The sequence below is a fragment of the Episyrphus balteatus genome, chromosome 1, assembly GCF_945859705.1.
Source record: "Episyrphus balteatus chromosome 1, idEpiBalt1.1, whole genome shotgun sequence".
NCBI lineage: Eukaryota > Metazoa > Arthropoda > Insecta > Diptera > Syrphidae > Episyrphus > Episyrphus balteatus.
The window spans coordinates 58,352,571-58,375,808 of NC_079134.1; the positions used below are offsets into that span (position 1 = coordinate 58,352,571).

At 35.5% G+C, this 23,238-nt stretch overlaps 2 protein-coding genes and 1 non-coding gene across 5 annotated transcripts in view; 2 read left to right on the forward strand and 1 right to left on the reverse strand.

Annotated features, from left to right (window-relative positions):
• Positions 1–23,136, forward strand: part of LOC129905869 (protein phosphatase PHLPP-like protein) — a 175,550-nt gene extending 152,414 nt beyond the window's left edge. For all 3 annotated transcript variants that reach the window (XM_055981494.1, XM_055981496.1, XM_055981495.1), the window contains one exon: positions 20,232–23,136. In XM_055981494.1, coding sequence (XP_055837469.1) covers positions 20,232–22,630 — 2,399 coding nt within the window. In that variant the 3' untranslated portion in view covers positions 22,631–23,136. The remainder of the gene's footprint in view (positions 1–20,231) is intronic.
• Positions 9,070–9,148, forward strand: Trnag-gcc (transfer RNA glycine (anticodon GCC)). Its single transcript has one exon. It is a non-coding gene; the product is annotated as a tRNA-Gly (tRNA).
• Positions 10,909–19,209, reverse strand: LOC129905871 (uncharacterized). The gene is made up of 3 exons (XM_055981497.1): positions 17,736–19,209; positions 17,163–17,681; positions 10,909–15,697 (listed from the first exon to the last, which is right to left on the reverse strand). The coding sequence occupies exon 3, from the start codon at positions 15,338–15,340 to the stop codon at positions 13,973–13,975; it is 1,368 nt and encodes a 455-aa protein (XP_055837472.1). The 5' UTR covers positions 15,341–15,697; positions 17,163–17,681; positions 17,736–19,209; the 3' UTR covers positions 10,909–13,972.
• Positions 23,137–23,238: the final 102 nt, after the last annotated feature.

The following is a 23,238-nucleotide window of genomic DNA, read 5'->3' on the forward strand; positions in this document are numbered from 1 at the left end:
ATTTGCGGGTTTGGGCTATTTCAAGTTGGAATTGCAATTTTTGTATCCCACCCAAAAATAAAGTGCTGCTTAACGTTTTCAAATATGCAACAAACTCATTTTTTGATTTTTGACTCATACGCCAAAAAAAAGTATAACTCCCAGAACCTAGAGAAAAAGGGTGAAGGTAGAAGAAAAAGAAAGATTATTATATTTCCAATCTAAAAAATCCTTGTAAATTTTCTGTCCGACCAGTCGTTTTCAAGATATTGCGACTAATGCGTTTTTGAAAATTGCGGATGTCTCACAAGACCAAACAATACGCGAACTGAGATTTATACACAGGATGAGCCTCTCTTCAATACTGCATTCAAACTTAGCTGACGTCACAACTTTTTTTCAGATTACCTGCATTTGACTCCTCATTAACTGAAATAGACAAAAAAGGCACTGATGAGTAATAAAAGCAAAATTTAAAATATTATTTATAATCAGAGGGACATGAATCGTGTTTGTATAAAGTCTGATCTTACGAGGTTACAGACTGACAGGCTCTGAAGTGCGTTCTTTTATTTGCGATGTTAAAACTAAAGGGTTTTCCACTAAGAGGTGTTATTTTGATATTCAAAGAAAAATTGCATTTTTTGAGATAAATGATCGGATGTTTATTTCATTATAAAGAGGAAGGTATGCCGTTAATAATGGAGCACAACATCAGCCAAATGGCTGCCACGACCACGCTTACAGGACCATATCCTTTTCATGAAATTTTCCATAACCAAATCGTAAAGTGGCTGCCCTATGTCCTCGATAGCATCACGATTTCCATCTTTGAGGTCTTGAATAGACGCTGGGCTGTCGGCGTAGACCCAAAGGAAGAATTCGCAAGGTTTTAAATCACAAGATCTCGGTGGCCAATTGTGATCACCTCTTCGAGAGATAACACGGTCCGGAAACTTTTCCCGTAAAAGATCGATGGTTTCATTGCTTGTGTGGCACGTAGCGCCGTCTTGTTGAAAGTAAACGTTGTCCAGATCAATACCATCCAATTCCGGCCATAAAAAAATCATTAATCATCTCTCGATAGCGCAATCGATTGACCGTAACTGTTGCTCCAGCATCATTTGTGAAAAAGTAAGGTCCAATGATTCGCCGGACCATAAACCGCACCAAACGGTCACGCGTTGAGGATGGAGAGGCTTTTCAACAATAACTCTTGGGTTTTCCGAGCCCCAGATGCGACAGTTTTGCTTGTTGACGTAGGCTCCGAGGTGGAAATGAGCCTCATCAGTCAAGATGATTTTTCGATGAAATTCCGGATCATTTTCAATAGTGAATTTTAATAATTTCAATGCGTTGTTGAAGCGTGTATCGTTCCATTTTTATTAATGGCTTAGTTTTTACTTGTCAAATGTCAAAAAATGACAGCTTCAAAAGTGACAGCTACCGAAATAGCGGGCTATTCAAAATAACACCTCTTATTGGAAAACCCTTTATTAACAATAGTTAACGTTCATCTTTCCTAAATGAGAAAAAGTTACGAAATGTAACATTGTGACGTCACAACATCGTTCCTAAATGCAATGTTAAAGTGTCAAATAGTTATATTTTATAACTTTTTCTAACTCAGCTTCTGGAGTAGTTAATCTGTCAAACACAAGAGAGGGGAAGATGTGAGAAGAGAATGTTTTGTTATTTGACATTATTTAATGCATATTTTTGTTTCAATTTGCTTAGAATTCAATTTGAAAGAATTATTTCATTACCAAATTAATTCTTTGATGAATGAATAAACCATTTATAAAATGTATCTCAAATTATTTTATTTTGACAGATCAAGAAAATGTAACATTAGAGGTTCCTAAACAATAGTTGAAGTTTTCTAACAAAATCTAACAAACACAACAACAAAGAATTTTTGACACAATAACCAAAATTAACTTTATTTTAATAAAAGAACGGGCTACTGTTGATGTTGAACTCCTCGTGAAATCCAATTTATTTAAGACAAAAAGAAAATATTGATTACGATTAATCTTTTAGCACAGATAATAAATTATACAGATGTCTTATTCATATGGAGAGAAATGATATATGAAACTGAAATCACAGATAATATAATGTATTATCTGTGCTGAAATTGACTAAAAACATATTCGGTAAATACACACAAAATCATCTCGCTCATCTTCTTTCTTGAAAAAAACACCTCTTCTTTCCTATGAAAGAAAAGCCAAAGAAAGAACTAAAGTTATTTTTTTTTATTTTCTTTTTCTCTCTCAATACCTACAGGCCCCAACCCATAGAATCCGTTGCGTCCGTTCCGTCAATCCATCCGTTGAAGTTGAAGGATGGGACAGAAAGGGGTGACCCATAAAATACGGCGTACGACGTATTGCTTTTTGACAGCTCACTTTCAATTCCGAGGTGTGTTCGATATTTTATCGCTGAATGTGCACTAAGGAAGTTCTGATGCAAGAAATTTGTATCTATTATTGTTGTTCTTTTTGTTAATAAAATAAAATGCGCGACTAGATTTCATGTAGGTACTTGCTCTTCAGTTAAAAACAATTTTTAATAACAGATTATCATTTGTAGATATGACTTTGGCATAGTAAAATTGAACTCTACAACAGAATTTTAGTATTTAATTGATATAATTTATTAGATATATCATTAAATGTTACTTTTATTACATTTTCTTCACAAATAAACAATTAAAGTTCACAATTCATAAAATCGGAGAAGAAAAGAACACAGTTCTTAGTTCTGAATTTCCCCGGCGTGCACTCAAAAACAGAAAATCGAACTGGTATATTGTTGACAACCAATGTCAAAGGATACGACGGATGAAAAAGTAGAAAGTTGAGCTGTCAGTTGAAAACTTCGACGGAACGGACGCAACGGATTCTATGGGTTGGGCCCTTACACCACACACACTCACCCAATACGCACATGATCATTCTTCACAAATGAAAAAAAAAAAAAATAAAATGCACGACTGGGTCGCACGTACTTGCTCTTGTAGTTACAGTATCCTTATCTTAGATATTTATTGGAAATTTAAGATTTTATTTGGTGTCGAGAAAAAAAAATTAAAAAAAAAAAAAAGTTAAAAGTTTAAATTAAAAATTTTTTTTTTTCAAAAATGTTTAAAAAATTTTTTACATAAAGTGATGTCTGTAAATTTTTAATTAAATTGACTTATGCTTTGATGAAATATATGAACTTAAAAAATATGTCAATTTTTGAAAATTTTTTTTTTTTCAAAAACTTAAAAAAATTTTTTTTTTCAAAAACTTTTTTAAATTTTTTTTTTTATTTTTGACACTTCAAATCTATGTCTGTAAATTTTGAATAGAAATAACTTATGCTTTGATGAAATATATGAACTTAAAAAATATGTTAATTTTTGAAAAATGGCAATGCCATATTTCCGTTCTCCGCATTTTTTGAGAAAAACTAAAAATGCAGTTTTGAAAGAATCAATGGGAGTATTACCTACACCAAATTTAATCAAAATCGTTAGAGCCGTTTTCGAGAAAATTGCAATACCTCGAAAGCTTTATATGGGAGATATGCGTTTAAAAGGAGATATTAAAAAAATAAAAAAAACGGGTCTAGGGAATGACGTGAAAATCATGTGTACCAAGTTTCAAGCAAATCCTTGCATCCGTTTAGGCCCTAGCTCGATGTACAGATGGACGCACAGACGCACGGACCGACACGGACGGCATGACGAAAACCACTTTTTTGATCTTCTCCATCATAGTAATGTCGGTTTTGATTAAAACCTCGAATTTTTTTTTCTACACGAAACCAATAGGCTTGCCCTATAGAGCAAGTAAAAAATACATTTTCCGTTGTTTTTGTAAATACAAAAAATTCAAGGGATATGATTGGCTTTACAACTGGAGTTCTTATAATCCGATCTTCGAGATAGAGGATATATTAAGGCTAGTTGGGTTAAGCGTGCATTTATTTCCGCTCCTTTTTTTTTATTAATTCATCTTTTCTACAAATTTCTAGTGCCACGGCGGATACATTTTCTTTTATAAAGGTGTCATTAGAAAGCTAATGAAATTAATGAAAACAAAATCAGACGTCTTATACCTACTAATTTTTTTTGCGTTTTGAAATATGAATTTTTGAAAAGCACCTATTTTTAGGGGTAATTTTGAGTATTTTTTTATTTTTAGGTTTAGGTTTTTATGGGAATTATGTTGAATTGATTCAATACGGCTTTTATGAATTTCATAAAATGTAGTCCAAACGTAACAAATATATAAGGAAAGTGTAACATAGGGGTCATTAAATTCATTTGTCCAACGTTTTATAAAACCGAGCATAGAGTTCGCTTTATTTATAAAGTAATTGATGTGTTCAGTGAATTCTAAAATTGAGCTAAAGTGAACACCCAAGTCCCTGAAAGGGTCAACCCGACAAAGTTCCTGTTGCAAAATGCAATAATCAAAAACACGCGGAAATCGTTTCCTAGAAAAATTAAATGTCTGGCATTTAACTGGGTTAAGTGTTAGACCTACACCATTTTTTTCACACCAAACACTAAAACTATTAATATCGTTCTGTAAAAGAACGTGATCATCGTTAGATTTAATTATTTTGAATATCTTCATGCCGTCAGCAAATATTAGAATTTCACTCGAACGCATGCATGATGTTACATCATTTATAGCGAGAATGAATAGAAAAAGGCCCAGGTGGCTTCCTTGAGGAACACCTGAGTGAGCAGTGAAAGAGTCTGAAAGACAGTTTCTAAATTTTACCTGATAGGACCTATTAATAAGGTATGGTTCTACCCAGGCTATGAAAAATGGCGGAAACCCAAAAGCCTTAAGTTTAAAAATGATGACATTATGACTAAGCTGATCAAATGCCTTTGAAAAATCTGTGTACACGCAGTCTACTTCCCTACCCTGCTCTAATGCATTTGAACATTTATGAAGAAAGGTGAGCAGGTTTGTAACAGTCGATCTTTTTCTTACAAACCCGTGTTGTTGCTCACATATAAGATTTTTAGTGAAAAAAGCGATACTTTCACAAACAACTTGTTCAAAGACCTTTGGAATGCAAGATAGTTTTGAAATAGGTCTATAGTTGGTTATCAATGTCTTATCACCTTTTTTAAAAATTGGATTAAGGCTAGGCGCACACATGCGATTTTCAGTCGTTGCTACTAAAAAATCGCAGTCGCAACATAAAATTACCGTGCACACACTTGCGACTAAAAAATCGCGCGACTATTTTTTATTGCAAGAAAAAACATTATGTTTGGTCGAAAAAGAGTTGACCGTTTTTCGATAAAATGCATCATCTCAAGATCAAAAGAGCCAGGAGATACTCACTGTTCAAATCTAATGGTCAAATGACCGCAAAGAAAACAATCACGAAATCCGTTCGTAATCGAATATTTCATACAAATGGTATCTACGATCGGATTTTATGATAAGGTGAATTCATGAAACGGTGTAAGCTCTGGCAAAAGTGGTAAAGTAATAAATGTCTCAAAATTTAGTAAGGGTTTGACAGCTTGTTTACCAGATTAGAAATAGAAATAGATTCTCTGCAATGTGTATGTTTGTATCTTATTTTAGGCCCTACGAGTACCATTATTTCACCAAAGCATTGTATACTCATTCTATAGTACTGGGTAAATTTCTGAGGGTTTTCTCTTTTATGAATTCTATGGAATTGTCCTATTAAATTTCCTATCGTTTATAACTATCCACTATACAACACTTTCTAGTATATCCATTATTGTACTTAAAATAATTGTTCCAAGGGTCGCACGTGCGGGCAGGTGCATTATATACTTTATAATATATCCTTATGTGCAGCAAAAAAAATCGCGAAAAATAGAACCGGATCCATTTTTTTTAAACTTTGCGATTTTAAAATCGCAAGTCTGTGCGCTCTCATTTAAAATAATGTGTTTCATTTCTTGCGTCTAAAAAATCGAGTGGTTGAAAATCGCATGTGTGCGCATGATTTGGCCTCTTTGCGACTGCTACTTTTTAGTCGTTTTCAGTTTAGTCGCAAGTGTGTGCACAACTATACTGATCCGTTTGTTCCATTTTAATTTGCGACAGTCGCGTCGCCAAAAAAATGGGACAATTTTCAATTTTTAAATCGCGGCTATTTTTTAGAAGCATGTGTGTTCACCGGCATTGAAATGCGTGTGATCCATTTTTGCGACTGAATAATCGTGCGACTGAAATCGCATGTGTGCGCCTAGCCTAAGAAATGATTTCTTCCATAGACAAGGAAATTTCCCTGATTTGATGGACAGCTCGAACAAAAAGAGAAGGGGTTGAACTAATGTATTCTTACACTTTTTTAAAAGAATTGGGGGAATTCCATCTGGACCAGATAAATGGTCATCTTTTAGCGATGAAAGAAGATCTAAATCTGTGTCATGCTGCACAGGAGTATTGTTTGGGCATAGGTATGTAGACATTTAAAATAATCTTCATCAACATCAAAAGGTGCATCAACAAAAGAGTTGCGAAAATTTTTAGCGAAGGCATTGCAAATATCAGATGATCCATTTCGTTTATATAATTAGTATATAGAGTATTTGAGAGAATCTTAAATTCTTCGAAAATTTCAATATAATTGTTGTGATCAGTTAAAGAAAGAGATTTTAAATAGGTTTTCCATGCTCTGTTTCTTTTATTCCTAAGTGTTCGCAGTTCTTTAGTGTACCATGCATGGCTGAAATTACTTTGCTTAGAAATTTTGAGAGGGATAGTTTTTTTAACGCTGTTGTTAAGGATGCTATAAAAACTTATAACTGCTTCATCAATATTATTATACTTTGATATAGTATTAATACCAGAATTATTTAAATCTTCACACAGCAACTGAAAATTAGCTTTTCTGAAGTCAGGAGTATACGAGCAATCGAACGCATTACTGTTTTCAATAATATGATTGGTTAAGTCAAGGAAAATATCCAAAGGGGGATGGTAGTGATCTATATTAGTGATTCCTGAACTAGACTCTAGGACAAGAGTACTAATAGCGTCAGAAGAAAAGACCAAATCGAGAATTCGATTTTTTGAGTTTTTAATACAGCTTGTTTGCTGTAAGTCCGCAGTAAAAATTTTATCTAGAAAAGCAAGTTCAGTTTGTGAAGAAGCCAGAGAAGCTTCTTGACAGAACTCATCTTCGGAAATAATCCAATCAATGTGTGGCAAGTTAAAATCTCCTACAAGTTAAATGTTGCTATTCGAGCAAGACAGGTGAATTATATAATCTATTGCCATAGAAAGTTCAGTATAAATAGCGTCCGAGCTTTTTGGGGGAATATTATACATTGATAATGTATAAAAATCTAGTTTCAAAAGAAAGCTTCACACAAATTAATTCAAGTGAAAGTTTGAAAGGGAAAGAAACGGGTGAAGAAACAATTTTATTTCGTACAGCAACGAGAACACCCCCTCCTAGTTCTTTTGCAACTCCAACATGACGATCTTTTCTATAAACTAAGAATTCTTGACAAAAAAGCTCTGTGTCCAAGAAACTTGAATTAAGCCAAGTTTCAGTCAAAATAAATATATCATGAGGGTATGCTTGAGAGTTCCTAAAAATATCTGCTATTTTACTACGGAGCCCTCTTACGTTTTGGTAAAAGAGGGTGAGCCGTTTGAGTTTTTTGCCGATGAAATTTTGGCTGAATGGGATTGTTTTTTATTGTTATTATTATTAAATTCTTTTACTAATGTTTCTGATGACCAGATGTTAACATCACAGATAGAATCAAAGTATTTCGGATTCGTTATAATTTTGAAAGACGCAATAAAACTACCAGGCTTACTTATTTTTGAACATTTAACTGTAGAATGGGAAGAAATGCAGTTTTTAGCTACTAAGTAAGAAATAATATCTTGTGGGAGTGTTTCAGGGTCTAAGCGACTAATAAAAATGGATCTTGGTTTAGAAACTGCTTTGATAGGCTAAGTATCTGAAATACTATTATTAATGACGGGAGTTTCTACGTTCGTAACAGATACCGGCGGAAGAGTAGTTATGTGAACAGGTTTATCGGAAATAATATTACTAATATTAGTTCGTTTAGGAGGTGGCCCAAAATTTTTAACATTAAGAGAGGTATTTCGAGATCTTTTATTTTTGTTGTTATGTCCCTTAGGCACATGTTCAGAAGTTCTGCCTGATCCAGATTGAGCAAGAAGATCTTCTTCAATAGTTGAAATATTGATAGTTTGAGGTAAGGGGAATAGATCTTCAGTAGAAGTCGAGCTGTCTATCATTTCATTGGTGAGAGAAAACGAGTTTAGATTGGATACTGCAATGTTAAAAGCATTTAGCAGTTCTTGGAATCCTTAAGAGAGTTTTGTAATGTCAGTTTTAAAGGAAGACATTTTGAAAGCCAGTTGAGAAAGAGAAAGTTTACGACAATCTGTGCAGTACCAATAAGCGAACTTAGAATCTATCTTTTCTATAAATGCATTAGTTGAGCCAATGCACTTTGCATGGTAAAGATTACCACATGGTCCAAAACATGCAAAAAGGGACGAAGAAGGACCCTCAAGGCAATTTTTAGCTGAACAAACCATTATAAAGCTACTAAAGAAGAAAAAAATTTAAAAAAAATAAAATAAATTAAACTTGAAAATTACCTAAATTAAAAAAAAAAAATAAAAATTAAATTAAAAACACAAAAATAAAATTAAATTAACAAAAAAAAATATTAAGGCCTTCGTTGGGATTCGAACCGACGAGAAAAAAAAATTAAATGATTAAAAAAAAATATTTGGGGTTTGGTACCGGAATTGAACCCACGTCTTCATCACCTACGCTATTAGGCTTATAAAATAAGAGCAGAAAAATAAAATTATTAAGACTTTAAAATAAATAAAGTGCAATTTAAAACATTGAATAAACTAAAATAAGTAGGAAAATAGCATACTTGTCATTAAGTCAGGGAGAGATGATGATGTGTTCAGGCAACTGAACACATCTATCACAATAAACGTCTAAATTTATTAAAAAAAATATTCCCGTCTCTTTCCTTTAGAAAGAGAACGTGGAGTACAAAAAAAGTCATTTTTGGTGGTTCAGTGGTAGAATGCTCGCCTGCCACGCGGGCGGCCCGGGTTCGGTTCCCGGCCGATGCACCAAAAATGACTTTTTTTTGTACTCCACGTTCTCTTTCTAAAGGAAAGAGACGGAAATATTTTTTTTAATAAATTTAGACGATTATTATGATAGATGTGTTCAGTTGCCTGAACACATCATCATCTCTCCCTGACTCGATGGCATTCCGGGGGCCGTCTGAGAACCATATCCTAGTTTGAAGACTTTAAATCGAGGACAGCGAGTCTGCCAATTGATCGCTTTGTTTTAACTGCTCCATTTGCAAGCTTAACATCTGCGATTCGTGTAGTTCCATCAGGTCCTGGGTAGACCTTAACTACACGACCCAAGTGCCAGTTGGAACGTATTTCGTTTGGTTCAATAACGATGACGATATCGTTGTTCTCTATCGCTTTCGTCTCCTTAAACCAATTGGACCTCCTAGTAATTACGGGCAAGTATTCAGCATACCATCTCTTCGTAAGCTCAGACATTAAGTGAAGGGATCTCCGCCTGTATTATGATAGATGTGTTCAGTTGCCTGAACACATCATCATCTCTCCCTGACTCGATGGCATTCCGGGGGCCGTCTGAGAACCATATCCTAGTTTGAAGACTTTAAATCGAGGACAGCGAGTCTGCCAATTGATCGCTTTGTTTTAACTGCTCCATTTGCAAGCTTAACATCTGCGATTCGTGTAGTTCCATCAGGTCCTGGGTAGACCTTAACTACACGACCCAAGTGCCAGTTGGAACGTATTTCGTTTGGTTCAATAACGATGACGATATCGTTGTTCTCTATCGCTTTCGTCTCCTTAAACCAATTGGACCTCCTAGTAATTACGGGCAAGTATTCAGCATACCATCTCTTCGTAAGCTCAGACATTAAGTGAAGGGATCTCCGCCTGTACAGCTTGCTGCAAAAATCATTTTCGAAGAAAATACCGGGGGCCGTAATGTCTTGATCAGCTTCACCAAAGAGCATTAAGTTTGGAGTGAGTGGTTTCGGATCTTCAGGATTTACTGGGATATGAGTAAGTGGACGCCTATTTATCTGACTTTGAGCCTCCATGAAATCGTTCCGCAAGACATCCTCTCTTGGAACGAGACCCTTGAGCACAAAGTTGACACTCTTTTTTATCAACTGAATAAGCCGCTCCCAAGCTCCACCTATCCATGGCGAATAAGCTGGTATGAGGCGCCATAAAATACCTTCATATTTAGAAGAGTATTCGCCAAGAGAAGACTCCATCTCTTTGATGTCTTTTTCGAGTAAATTTTTGGTTCCGACGAAGTTGAGGCCGTTATCGCTATAAAAATACTTCGTTACAACTCGATTTTATGACGAAACGTCTAACAGCCATATAACACTGATCTAGGCTTAGATTATTTAATAGTTCTATCTGGACTGCTCTAAATGTGAGGCACGTGAATATCATACCGTAACGTTTTACAGTGCTGCGACCAACCTTTACAAATAAGGGACCAAAACACTCCACCCCCACATGTGTAAACGTCCTGGAATCAAAAGCTAAGCGAGCTTCTGGGAGCTGACCCATCTGCGGCATGACGGCTTTGGCTCTAAGACGCTTGCACATAAAGCACCGACTTCTGACTCGCTCCACTGCTCCTCGAATACTGATGATCCAAGGACTTTCTCGTATGTCGGATATGACTGTGGCAGTTCCCATATGAAAGTTTCTCTCGTGATGATATTGAATGAAAAGCTCGACCAACGGATGAACGGTGGACCTTTTGCGCCCTGGACCTCATACGCGGCGTGCCATCTTCATCCAAAAAAGGGGATAAACAAAAAATTGAACTTGAAGCACTCACCTTGCCGTTCGTTCTCAAAGAAGTAAGCTCACTTAAGAAGGCTTCTTCCTGAATTTTTCTGAACATCCAGTTCTCTGCAAATCGGAACTCGTCAGGTGTGACACAGCGTTCCTTGGCGATGGTCTTCTTCTGAAGCAGGTGTTTAAAACGTAACAAAAGTGCGATGGCTCTGACGGAGAAATTCCGTTTAGCTTGAAATCTTGAAGAGAGCATGTCATATGCGCCATAACAACTTGATGGTTTAAGAATGTGATGTAAAGTTTTCACTGATTTCTCTTCAATGTCGACTAGCGGAGACTTGGATTTAAACGGTACAACGGGCCACTTCTCAAAGGGAAGATTCAGAAAATCTGGACCTTTGAACCATCTCGTGTCTTGATTCCCCATTGGTGTTTCGAATCGTTTGGTGCCATCATCAGCAACATTGTCGTTAGATCTGATGTGAAACAATTGACGAGGAGAAGTGGTGTCCACGATCTCACCTACTCTAGTGGCGACAAAAGCAGGCAACTTTTTTGTGCAATTTATCCAGCTAAGAACAGTCTTGGAATCGGAAAAGAACAGCGTCTCATCGATACGTATGCTGTGGGATTCTTTAATTTTAACGGCCAAACGAGTACCCAAAACTGCAGCTTGTTATTCCAATCGAGGGATAGATAATTGCTTTACAGGTGCCACCTTCGCTTTTGCCATGACGAGTGCAAGTTCAACCTCTTCGTTGCGGCCAAACGGAAATAAGCCACTGAGGCGAAAGCATTTTCTGAAGCGTCAACAAATATTACAAGGCTCACCTGAGAATCATCTGGATTCCAAGAAACGTAACGACGGGATATCTTGAGGCGTTCGATGTGTATCAATTCCGTCACAAACTCCAGCAAAAGGTTTCGTAAACGAGGAGACACTGCTTCGTCCCAATCGAAACCTTCTCTCCAGACTTCTTGGAGTAAAATTCGTCCACGTATAATAAACAACGAAACAATTCCCAGTGGATCAAAAATCTTCATAATTGTTTTCAGCATCTGACGTTTTGTGATTACAGCACCCTCACAAGCATTTCTTCCAAGACCTCATCGTAAGCCAGTTTGTATGTGAAGTGATCAGATGATGGATGCCAATACATGCCTAAAACCTTTGAAACAAAGCTATCACTTTCATTAGGATTAATGCTTACCAACTCTGCATTGACGTTTCCGTTCGGCATATTATTGAGAACTTCCACGCTGTTTGATTGTAACCTAGGGTTTCCAGAACATCTCTTTTAAAGAGAACATGTTCTCTTTTTCAACTCTGATTTTTTTTACAATCTCTTTTTTCATAAAATTCTTTTTTGTTCTCTATTTTTCAAAAGTCCTCTTTTAAGTATCTTTTTCATTTTCTTCCATAGTTTTTCAAGATTGTTACGATTATCTGTCTCCCACCTTAAAATTTGTTTCAACTCTGCCCACTCACAGTAAAGGTAAAGTGTTCATCGCATTTAAATTTAAAAGAGATGTTCTGTTTTTCGTTTTCGATCTACATATTTTAAAATTTCAACTTAGAATATATTTATGCAAATATATACTCTAATTAGTACCCTCCTCGACTCCACTCACGAATAGATATCACGTGGAGGCGAGGTTTGGGTTTATGTTAAGTTTTTTTAAAAACCAAATATTCCAAAAAAGAGACTTGTGAAGTTATTCCAAAGTTTACTTCTCTAGAGAAGTTAAGCATCCATTCAAAAGGATTTACATTAACTGAGAATATGGAGGCGTTCTTCTTTGAAAAAAAAAAAAACAAATTTTCGATCTTTATTAACGTGAATCCTGTTTGATGAGTATAATCCTGTGTCCTAGATCCACTACTTTTAAGTAACTGTTTAGGAAAAATAAATTTGTACTGCTTACGTTACGTTCTTTTTGTTCCCTTTTTTTCTTCTAAGTCCTCTTTTTTTAAAGGTTCGAATGTAAAATGTTCTCTTTTTAGTAAGGTCCCAAATGGACACCCTATTGTAACCCAACAAGATCAAAATTCATCGAGTGACAGATTCGAATAGCATCGCTCGTGACGGAAATAGCCTCTTCGACCGTATTGTGGCTATTGAAATAGTCGTCCACATAGGTTCGTTTAGTTAACCCATCAACGGCCGCTGGAAACTCGTCTTTATAAAGATTGGCATGATGATTTTTGACGTATTGGGCGCATGATGGAGAACATCTGGGGCCAAACATCATCACCTGCATGATGTAAATTGTTGGTTCCCTAGTGCTGTCTCCATCTCTCCACAAGATCCTTTGACATTGCTGATCTTCGGTCTTGATACGGATTCTGTGGAACATCTCGGGTACGTCTCCGTTTACAGCTATTCGACGTTCTCGGAATTTGAAGATGCCTGCATGTAATGGAACTAAGTTGTCTGGACCTTTCATCAAATGACTATTCAGCGAAATTCCGCTGACTTTCGCAGCCACGTCTGCAACGCATCTGGGCTTCAGAGGAGACTTGTTTGGATTGATGATAATAAAAGTAGGTGCGTACCAAACGCGCGGCCAATCCCGTTCTAAATCCTCCCTGGAAGCAACTCTTGCATACCCTTTGGAAATCAGCTCTCGTAAATGGTTATTTTGCCATTCGAGCAAATCAGGCTTCTTCTTGAGGGATTTCTCTAAACCAATTAAACGCTTGTAGGCCATGAAGTAACTATCTGGCAGTTTCACGTCATCCGAATCCCATAAAAGACCGACCTCGTACTGCCTATCAACCAGTTTAAGAGATCTTTCCATTATCTCTAGGGATCGACTGGTTTCTCGACTTAGTACTTCACCCTTAGGAGGCATTACGCCAAAGTCTTCGGTAGTAAAGTGACGACGGACTAAATCGTGTAATTCAGGTTCTTCTCTTATAGCGTCATGAAACATTAATTGCATTGTAGGTTTCGCAGTCTGATGCACACTTGACACCTGCATCGAAGGAGCCAATTTCCCGTAGACAATCCATCCCAGGAGCGTTTTCAAAGCGTGAGGTTCCTCGTCCTTCCCATAACGTTGGCCATGTCCAATTAAAAATTTGGCCTGGTCCAAACCAAGTAATATTTTTGGCTCAGCGTTAAACAGACTACTAAGTGGGAGACCACGTAGGTGAGGGAACGCCTTCTGTAAAGCTTCGACATATCGGTGGATTGACTAGCGAGACCTAAATGTTTGGTTGTGTACACATTTTTCAAAACGTACCTTTTACGACCATTGACTGCGGACACAGCTAAAGAAGTTCGATGTGAATCTTCAAGCCGAGATACACCTTTGGTCCACTGTAAGGTGAGTTGTTCTGGATGACCATCCAATCCGAGCTCGTTAAAAAGTTCTTCTTCCACCATCGACAGCGACGACCCATCACCCAAGAATGCATAGGTGTCCACGAACAAATCATCCTTACCATAGATGCGTATTGGAACGATTTTAAACATTATATTCACATCAGCACTGACATGAGAAGAGTGGATGTGCGGTTGAGGCACGAATGGCGCAGCAGCAGAATTTAATACGTTGTTGTTTTCGTCTTCCGATAAATGCAGTAGCGGATGATGACGTCTGTTGCAGCCATTGACGCCACAACTTCTCTTCTTGGAGGAAACTTTCCAAAAATGCTTAGCGGGATCCAAGCATGAAAAACAAACGTGATGCTCCTTAACAAACGCCTGCCTTTGAATCGGGGAAAAAGCCAAAAACTCTTCACACTTCATCAAGGTATGATGTTTCTGGCACTTGCAACACAAACCGGATGACGCAGACGAGTGAACTAAAACTCGAGAAGATTTCGATGTACTAGCTGATTGTGATTTTTTCTGGGCAGTGAATCCAGACGTTTTCGCAAGTTCGGGCGGTAAATCAATAAGCTTTCCGGTCAAAAACTCTGCAAAATGCTCAAAAGTCACATCAGATGTTGATATTGATTTTGTGCTCTGCCATTCTTGGTAGAGTTCCGGACCTAACCTCGAAGCAAGATTGGTCAGAACATATCCGTTCCTGAGATCCCCTTCTCTATTCATGGACTTAATATCGGCAACAAACCCGTTCAATTTCACCGCCCAAACACGCAAATTGGGATCTGCCCTTGATGATAACTTGGGTAAATTTAATAAATCTGTGGTGAGGTCGTGCACCAGCACATCATAGCGACCAAACATTGTCCTTAGAGAATCCATAATGGCGTCAGCATCAGCTGAATATTTGAGACGATCACTTACAAGCTGATATGCTTCACCCTTTAACGCCTTGCGTAAACGAGCCACGTTCTCTTTTGATGAATAACGACCTTCAATAGTCGTGGACTTAAATACTTCTTTGAAGTAGGGCCACTCTCTTTTGTTCTCACCCGAAAAACTGGGCAGCTCCTGAACATTACTACGATTCAAAAGTGCGGATGCCATATCTTGGTCTCGAAAAGATGGTTCAAATGAGCGTTCGTGTTGATGAGGCGTGGAGTGGTTTGGAGTTGATGCGACTTGTTTTTGGCTTGGAATCTCCTTAGACTTTGCTATAGAACTGTTCAACAACGCTTGATGATTAGCTTGTATTTGCTTAATAATTTGAAGCTTTGATAATTTAGTTGCTGTTACAGCTGGTTCAGAGACGGAAGGGAATTGTTCCTTAACCTTCGAAACTTCGAGCAACTTTTTTGCTTCAGCAAGCTCAGCACGCAACTCCAACAACTCTTTGTCACGATCAGCAACAGCCTGGGACAAGCGAGTGTGAAACCAACCGATGTGCAGCGCATGCTCGTGAGGCTAATAAAATAATTATTTTGTAAAGTAAAAAATAACAATAAAATTATAAGTGAATTTTTTAATAAAAACATTTAAAGAAAATTGAAAAAAATGAATCTTGAATGTAAAGAATGCAAAAAAACTACGCGCAATTTTACAACAATTCGATGTGGTAGATCATGTGGCCATGTTTTTCATCAACATTGTATTGGTGACAAGTACATATTGAAAGCGTTAGAAGAAAAACAGTATTTATGTGTATTGTGTATAGATTGCAAAAATTTTCTCAAATCAATAAATGTAAATGTTATAGAAGTAAATCAAAAAATGAAAGAGCTAGACAACAAGATTAATAATCAAAGAGTCAATCAGAAAGAACTTAGTTAGATGCATTGCAAAACATAAACAAAAATTCGCAACATGTTGCAAATGATAGAAATCGGTTAATGAGACCAACGTATGCTGAAAAATTAAAAGATTTGAAAAACCATGAGCCTGTTGTCATTTTAAAACCGAAATTGGGAAACCAAGATGCAAATAAAACAAAAAGTGAAATGATAGAAAAAATTGATCCTATCGGAATTCAAGTATCACAAATCAAATCGAGAGGCAATGGAGCGGTTTTGGTATCATGTGAAAATGAACAATCAGTTGAAAAATTAAAACGTAATATGGAACAAGAAATGGGTGAACACTATGAAGTCGAGGTTCCCAAGGTTCGCGATTTTAGAGTTAAATTGTTTGGACTGCCAACAAAATATACCGGGGATGAATTGATTAAACAAATTAAAGATAAAAATAAGTTTTTAGAATTTGATGATATCGCTTTTAAGGTGATATATGAACAAAAAATGCAAAACCAGTCAAGGTACAATGCCATCTTTGAAGTTAAATTTGAATCATTCAAAAAGATTATGCAAGCTGAAAGATTAAGTGTAGGTTGGGGTAAATACAGGGTGCTTGAAGCACTTTACGTCAAAAGGTGTTACAAGTGCTTAGGTTTCAACCATCATTCAAGCCAATGCAAACGTCATCAAACTTGTTCACATTGTACTGGAGAGCATAAATTTATTGAATGTGAAAACAAAAATGAAATCCCAAAATGTGTAAATTGTTCCTATGCTAATCAAAATCTTGCATTATCCCTTCAAATAAACCATAATTCATTTGATCATAGGTGTGTAATATACCAACGAAAAGTAGAAGCCGAAAAAAATAAATTCTACTAGCAATCAAACAAAGTAATTCAGTGCATATACCTTAATTCCCAAAGCTTGCTAAGTAATTTAAGTGAAATTGAGATCCTTGTTTCAAACAAACGCCCTGATATACTTGTACTGTCTGAGACCTGTATAACAAATGAGATTGAAAAATCTGAATATAATTTACAAAACTATGGTGTTGTTTATTGTGACTCAAACTCAAGACATACTGGTGGAGTATTAATTTACATAAAACGAAATTTACAATTTGAACAGCTAGTTACCTTTAGTATTGACTATTGTATGTGGATAATCGCAGTAAAGATTTGGTTCCATCACATCCCATTCGTTTTTATTGGAATCTATAGATCTCCAAACTCTTCAGTTATTACACTCATGGATAACTTTGAGACATGGTTGGAATCGGCAGCGTCAGCTATAGACAAAGAACCTCGATGACCGGTTTGATCACGTGATTCGATATCATCCTCTCGAAAAACGCAGTCTTCCTCCTCACAAAACCATGGTGTAATTGTGTCGAACTTGTCAGGATCGAATCCGTGACAAATAAAATGCCACCAACGCTTGCATTTATCGCAAGACACCATTTGGTCATCATCCGGGAGAAGACAACCTTTTAAAGCACAACTGTGCAAATTCTTGTCAGCCATATCAAAGCAGGGAACACGACAAATTTGCAATCAAATTAAATAAAATAATGTTGCTGCGCTATAATGTTGATTCCAAAATCCAAATATAAAAATTTTACAACAAAATTGGTGTAGATTTACCTAATATTATTTCTATAAAAAAATATATATGTAAGATATGAAATTACATTTTAATTTTTTACTTACAATTTGGAATTTAATCTTAACAGCAACAAATTCAAATCGCAAATGGAAAATGGAAGAATGATAAAGCAAAGAATGACTTTTTTTTGTACTCCACGTTCTCTTTCTAAAGGAAAGAGACGGGAATATTTTTTTTTAATAAATTTAGACGATTATTATGAAAGATGTGTTCAGGTGCCTGAACACATCATCATCTCTCCCTGACTCGATGACATAGTTATGAAATATTACTGGTTTAAATTTAAAAAAAAAAAATTATAGAAGTAAGAAACAGTACAAATACTAATACAAGGGTATGAATGTAGGTTGTAGGAATATAGATGTACAAAGAAAACACTCAATTTAGAAGAATAGAACATGAAAAAAAAATTATCTAACTAACGCTAGCCATTGCGTATACTTTATAGGTAGTATCTTTTTTGGGAAATCAAATAATCTTACATCTGGCATCTGGGCATTCAGTTTTTTTTTCGCTCCACAGAATAATTGCGCTTGCGCACTTTGTTCTATTCCAAGATGCCATTTTTTATATATTAAAAAAAAAAAAGATATATGTTATGAAAAAAAATGAATTAGGTTGTAAATAAAAAAAAATAAATAAATTAATTAAATCAAGTAAAAAAAGGCTAAGGTAAAAAAAGATATGTATTTAGTTTTGAAAAATCTTTTAACTATCAGAAGAACTAACTAAATCGCAGGACTTGATCGTACAGTATTCACATTCCGATCTGCAAATTACTTGAATTCTTGAAAGAGGCGCGAAATACAACAAAAGACAAAAAAGAAAACAGAAAACAGAGAAACTAATGCATGTGCGCATACACTTGCCTACAACTGCCCACACAAATCTCACATCTCAACACACAAGAAAAAGTATCTATTTTCCATTTCCATACAGGACATCTAACATTCACAAAAAAAAAACGCGACATTTACACCCCTTTCTTTCTTTTACACACCAAAATCCGCACAGAAAAAAGAACAAGATACATAACCTACACCAACTCTCATACATTATAAAAAAAAGGTTTGTTTATGTTTTTTTGTTCAATCTACCTAACTTTATTTGTTACCCCGTTTGTATGACCGATTTAAAGATCGAATTGAATCTTAATTGAAATTTCGATCCAGGTATATGACTATACCAGATCGAGGAATCGAATTGAAATAGAATCGAAAACACAATTTTTCTTTTAAATATATTTACAGTAAAATAGAAAAATCTAACCAAAAACAACGTGCAAGTAAAACTAGATATCATAATACATACATACAGTGAATTTGCAAATAAGAAGATCACACACGATTTCCACCATAAATTATATCTCGAGCATTCAATTCGTTAGGTATATATGCATATTTTCGATTCGATTCAGCTCCCCGAGTCGGATCGGATCGACAAATCCGGATTCAATTCGATCCAGGTATATATAGACCTAAATCCTGATTCAATTCGGATTCAAATCGCCATACAAACGGGGTATGTGTATTCATTGGAAAAAAAGAGAAGAGGAAAAAGTTTCATGAGTGAGAAAAAAATGTCCAATTGAAAAAGAGCTTTTTCAGCTTTATTTTTGAAAGCTCCTTGTCTGGTAAGGCTTGTCTGTAGGCTTGTGTAGTTCGCGAACGAACTAGTTCAATGAAGTAGTTCATCTTGGTGAACTACAGAACTTAGTTCACTTACCTAGTTTAATTTAGTTCGCGAATAGCGAAAAAGATTTGTTTCAACAAACTAAACAGCAACCTAAAGCAGTCGTAATATGACATATGATATGAGCTTGCGCTCACCTTACATTATCATTTTTTTAATATATTTTTTGGGTGAAAGGAAGTCCCATCTGAATAGGGAATTTTCAAATTTGGTCCTTGTCTCCTTGTCTTATACGACGACAGCGCCCATTTTAACCCAAAAGACGTTTAAAGAAGGGGTCCAGAAACTCTTATTTCGAAGCAAGAACAAAAAACAAGTAGCATTTTGGTCCTTGCATTACTATGATTTCCATTTAATGAAAGCAAAACGTACTTCTTCTAGACTTTTGTCAGGAACCAGAAAGCTCGACAAGTATATGAACGAAATTAAGAATTTTTATAGAAAATAAAATATGTACATATCTGTTATTTTTAGGTTGTATGTATTTGTTTTATTATGTAGAATGCGTCAATTTTACATAAATTTGGATACAGTTTGTACAAACCAGTTTTGTTTTTAATTCTAACAAAACCGGAGTGATTAAAATAAATTGAACTAAAATGAACTAGTTCAGAACTAGTTCATTAGTGTGATTTGAACTAAAGTGATCGATCACTCAAATGAACTAAAGTGCCCAACTCTACTTGTCTGGTAAGGAAAAAAAATGATTCACATTTTTCTGAGAAGACAAGATATCTGTATGATTATATTATCGTGCTTTTAGTTGATTTCTTCAATCTCGTCCCTTTTTTACACTTTTTACTACTACGCACTGCTAACTATGCCTCTTACTTCTTTTATAATTTCAGATTTAACAAAAATATTAACTCTATCAGAACCTAGCAAACTGGAATACTTGGACATTAGTTTTAATAAATTAAACGAATTGCCATCATGGTTGGATAAATGCAACAGTCTACAACACTTATTCGCCAATGATAACATTATCGAAAAGATTACTTCTCAAATTATTAACAACGAAAATATTTCACTTCAAATTTTACAATTGGCCAACAATAAGTTTACTTCATTTCCAGATTTTACTAAAGAAAAAATAAGTCTCCGAACTTTTTGCGTTCAATGCAACGAATTAAATAGTTTACCCAACAATTTATTTTCATTTTGTACTGAACTTACAAGTCTTAATGTATCCCATAATAAACTTCAATTCCTGCCTGAAATTGAAGATGGATATTCACTAATAGAAAGTTTTTTTGCCACTAACAATCTTTTAGATAACATGTCCCTCGGCGTTATCAAAAATTTAAGAAAACTTAAAGTTCTTCATCTGGCCTACAATAACTTTACAATCTTACCCGATGCATGCATGTACAATTGGGCCGATCTAGAAGAGCTGGTGATTTCGGGAAATAAGTTAAAACAACTTCCAGATGCAATTTCATCTCGCAAAAAATTAAAAGTGCTGAGGTTACACTCGAACTTGATTACATCCTTACCTGACCTTTCAAACTTAGACAAACTTCAAGTAATTGATTTAGCTCATAACCACCTCAGCAAAATAAATTTGGAAACCATACTGCCAGAAAATGTGAAATTTTTAGATTTATCATGCAACCCGGAAATCCAAGTAGATACAGGTCAACTAAAAACGTTTCAAGCTAAAAGATCTATTAGCTTTGTTGATGTTACAGGCAAAAATCGTTTTTCCTTGCCAACATCAGTTTTATTTAATAACCAAACAAAATCCTTTTTTTCACCATGGGAACTAGGATTTTCAGAGTCATGCGGTAATTGCCCAAAACTTTGGGTAAGTCAGCTCAGACTACCTCAATTTTGTAATAATGAAGGTCTTTTTGGAATGTTTGATGGGCAAACAAGCAATAGAGTGATGAGCTTACTTCCCAAAATCATACCAACAATTCTCCTAGAAAATCGGGCAAATCAAAGTCATTCTATTGAATACATGAGGTGTACCCTTATATCAGCCTACGCAAAACTTAAGATTAATGAACCATTTTTTGGTGATTGCGCAATCTTATGTCACATAGTTAAGGAACAAACTTGCCATGATGTTTCGGAAAAAGTTCGAAGATCAATAAAGTACACTCTCCGAGTTGCGGTCATTGGAGAAAGCACAGCTTTTCTCATAAACAAACAAGGTCCATTTAAAATTCCACCTTCGAAAAAACACGACTTCCAAAAATATGAGAGTCTTCCGAAATCAACAAATGAAACAGATGTTTTTGAAATGACTTTGAATGCAGACGATGAATTTTTGGTAATTTGCAGCAAAAATATTTGGGATACAGTTCCCATAGAAACAGTAATTCAAGAAATACAAAAAGAGCAAAAGCTTGTTCTTGCCGCAAAAAAAATTCAGGATTTGGCGCAAAGTTTTGGAGCAGACCAAAACTTAAGCATTATCATTTTAAAATTTCAAAACGTGGAATCCTACATAGACCGGCTCATAAGCGAACTCAAACAAAGTGTTCGTAAAAAATCGGGTATTTTCAATCATTCCAGGAGTGATATTAATAGTGAGCGGAGTTCTCCAATAGGTCAGTCAGATCAAGAAATCAGCGAATTGAGTGTTTGTTTGAAACGCATAGATTTAAGTGATCAATGCCTTGCAGTTTGTCGATTTTCTTGCAATCAATCTCAATGTGGGGATGAAAATATTTCTAGAGTACTCGAAGAAAAAGAAACTGATATAACTGAAAATGATTCGCTTTTATCCGGAGAGCAATATAAGTGCTGGGAATATATGTTAGAACAAAATACTCAAATGCTCTTTGATAAGGAATTAAACAAAATAACGAATTTGATCACGAAAAAAGAAAATTCTTCAAGAAGTATTAATTTAAATAGCAGCAAAAGCTCTACCCACATTGATTTAATGCATTCAGCAGCTAAAAGCAAAATATCGTCGAGTTTTTCGCATCTTCATCATAGTAAAGCTGAAGAATATCCATTTTATGAAACAAAATTCATAGAGTCAACACCTTTTAGTTCAATTTCATCTATGAAGCAGTTTTCTTCAGTGAAATCTAAAAATTTGAATTTAATACACCGACCAACAGCCGTTGAAAATACAAATTTAAGATATTTTGGGTCTCTACAACTTTTACCCTATAAATTTGAGAAAGAGTATGCAGTCATTAAAGATGATCAGAAAGTGAGTAACGATTCTGTGGAATATATAAGCCGAATGAGCCAATATTGGGGAGTGACATCAACAGAATTATAATTTTAAAAATTAAATTTTGTGCAAAAATGGAAAAGTAGAGAATTTTGTAAAAAAAAAACTAAACTTATAAATTGTTATACATTTTTAGTGTTAATTTAAAACTATGCTCTGTATCAGAGATACCCGGAAGGAGATGAGAAACTCCTGACGTAATACTGGTTTGCCTACAAGATCGGATTGATACTTTTGGATATGGTTAAAGGAAATAAAAACAACACGAAATAAACAAATGGCTTTTGCGAAGTAAAACGTACGAAAGATTCCGATCTACTTCTGGGCAGATATACCCAGCCAAAAGCCTCAATCTTTACACGCATACTTAGCCGAAAGAATCAATCCGAGCTTGTAGGCAAACCAGTATGACGTCAGAATTTTCCCATCTTCTTCTGCGTATCTCTGGTCTGTATCTTCAAATGAATATAATTACAAAGTTGGCCCATATGTGGCCTAACCTTATACAATGGCTAAAGGATAAATTAATAAATATCGTACATGAATAAGCTTAATTTTACAAGTCTGCTGTCTAGTTTATCCTGTTGTTTATCCGGTTGTCCAATTGTGGAATTGATTTACTTCCTCGTAGAGTCGCTCGTTGCTGTAGTATTTTT

Coding starts and splice junctions, on each gene's coding strand:
- LOC129905871 (XM_055981497.1), bottom strand. CDS start 15,340: ATGGCATCCGCACTTTTGAATCGTAGTAATGTTCAGGAGCTGCCCAGT.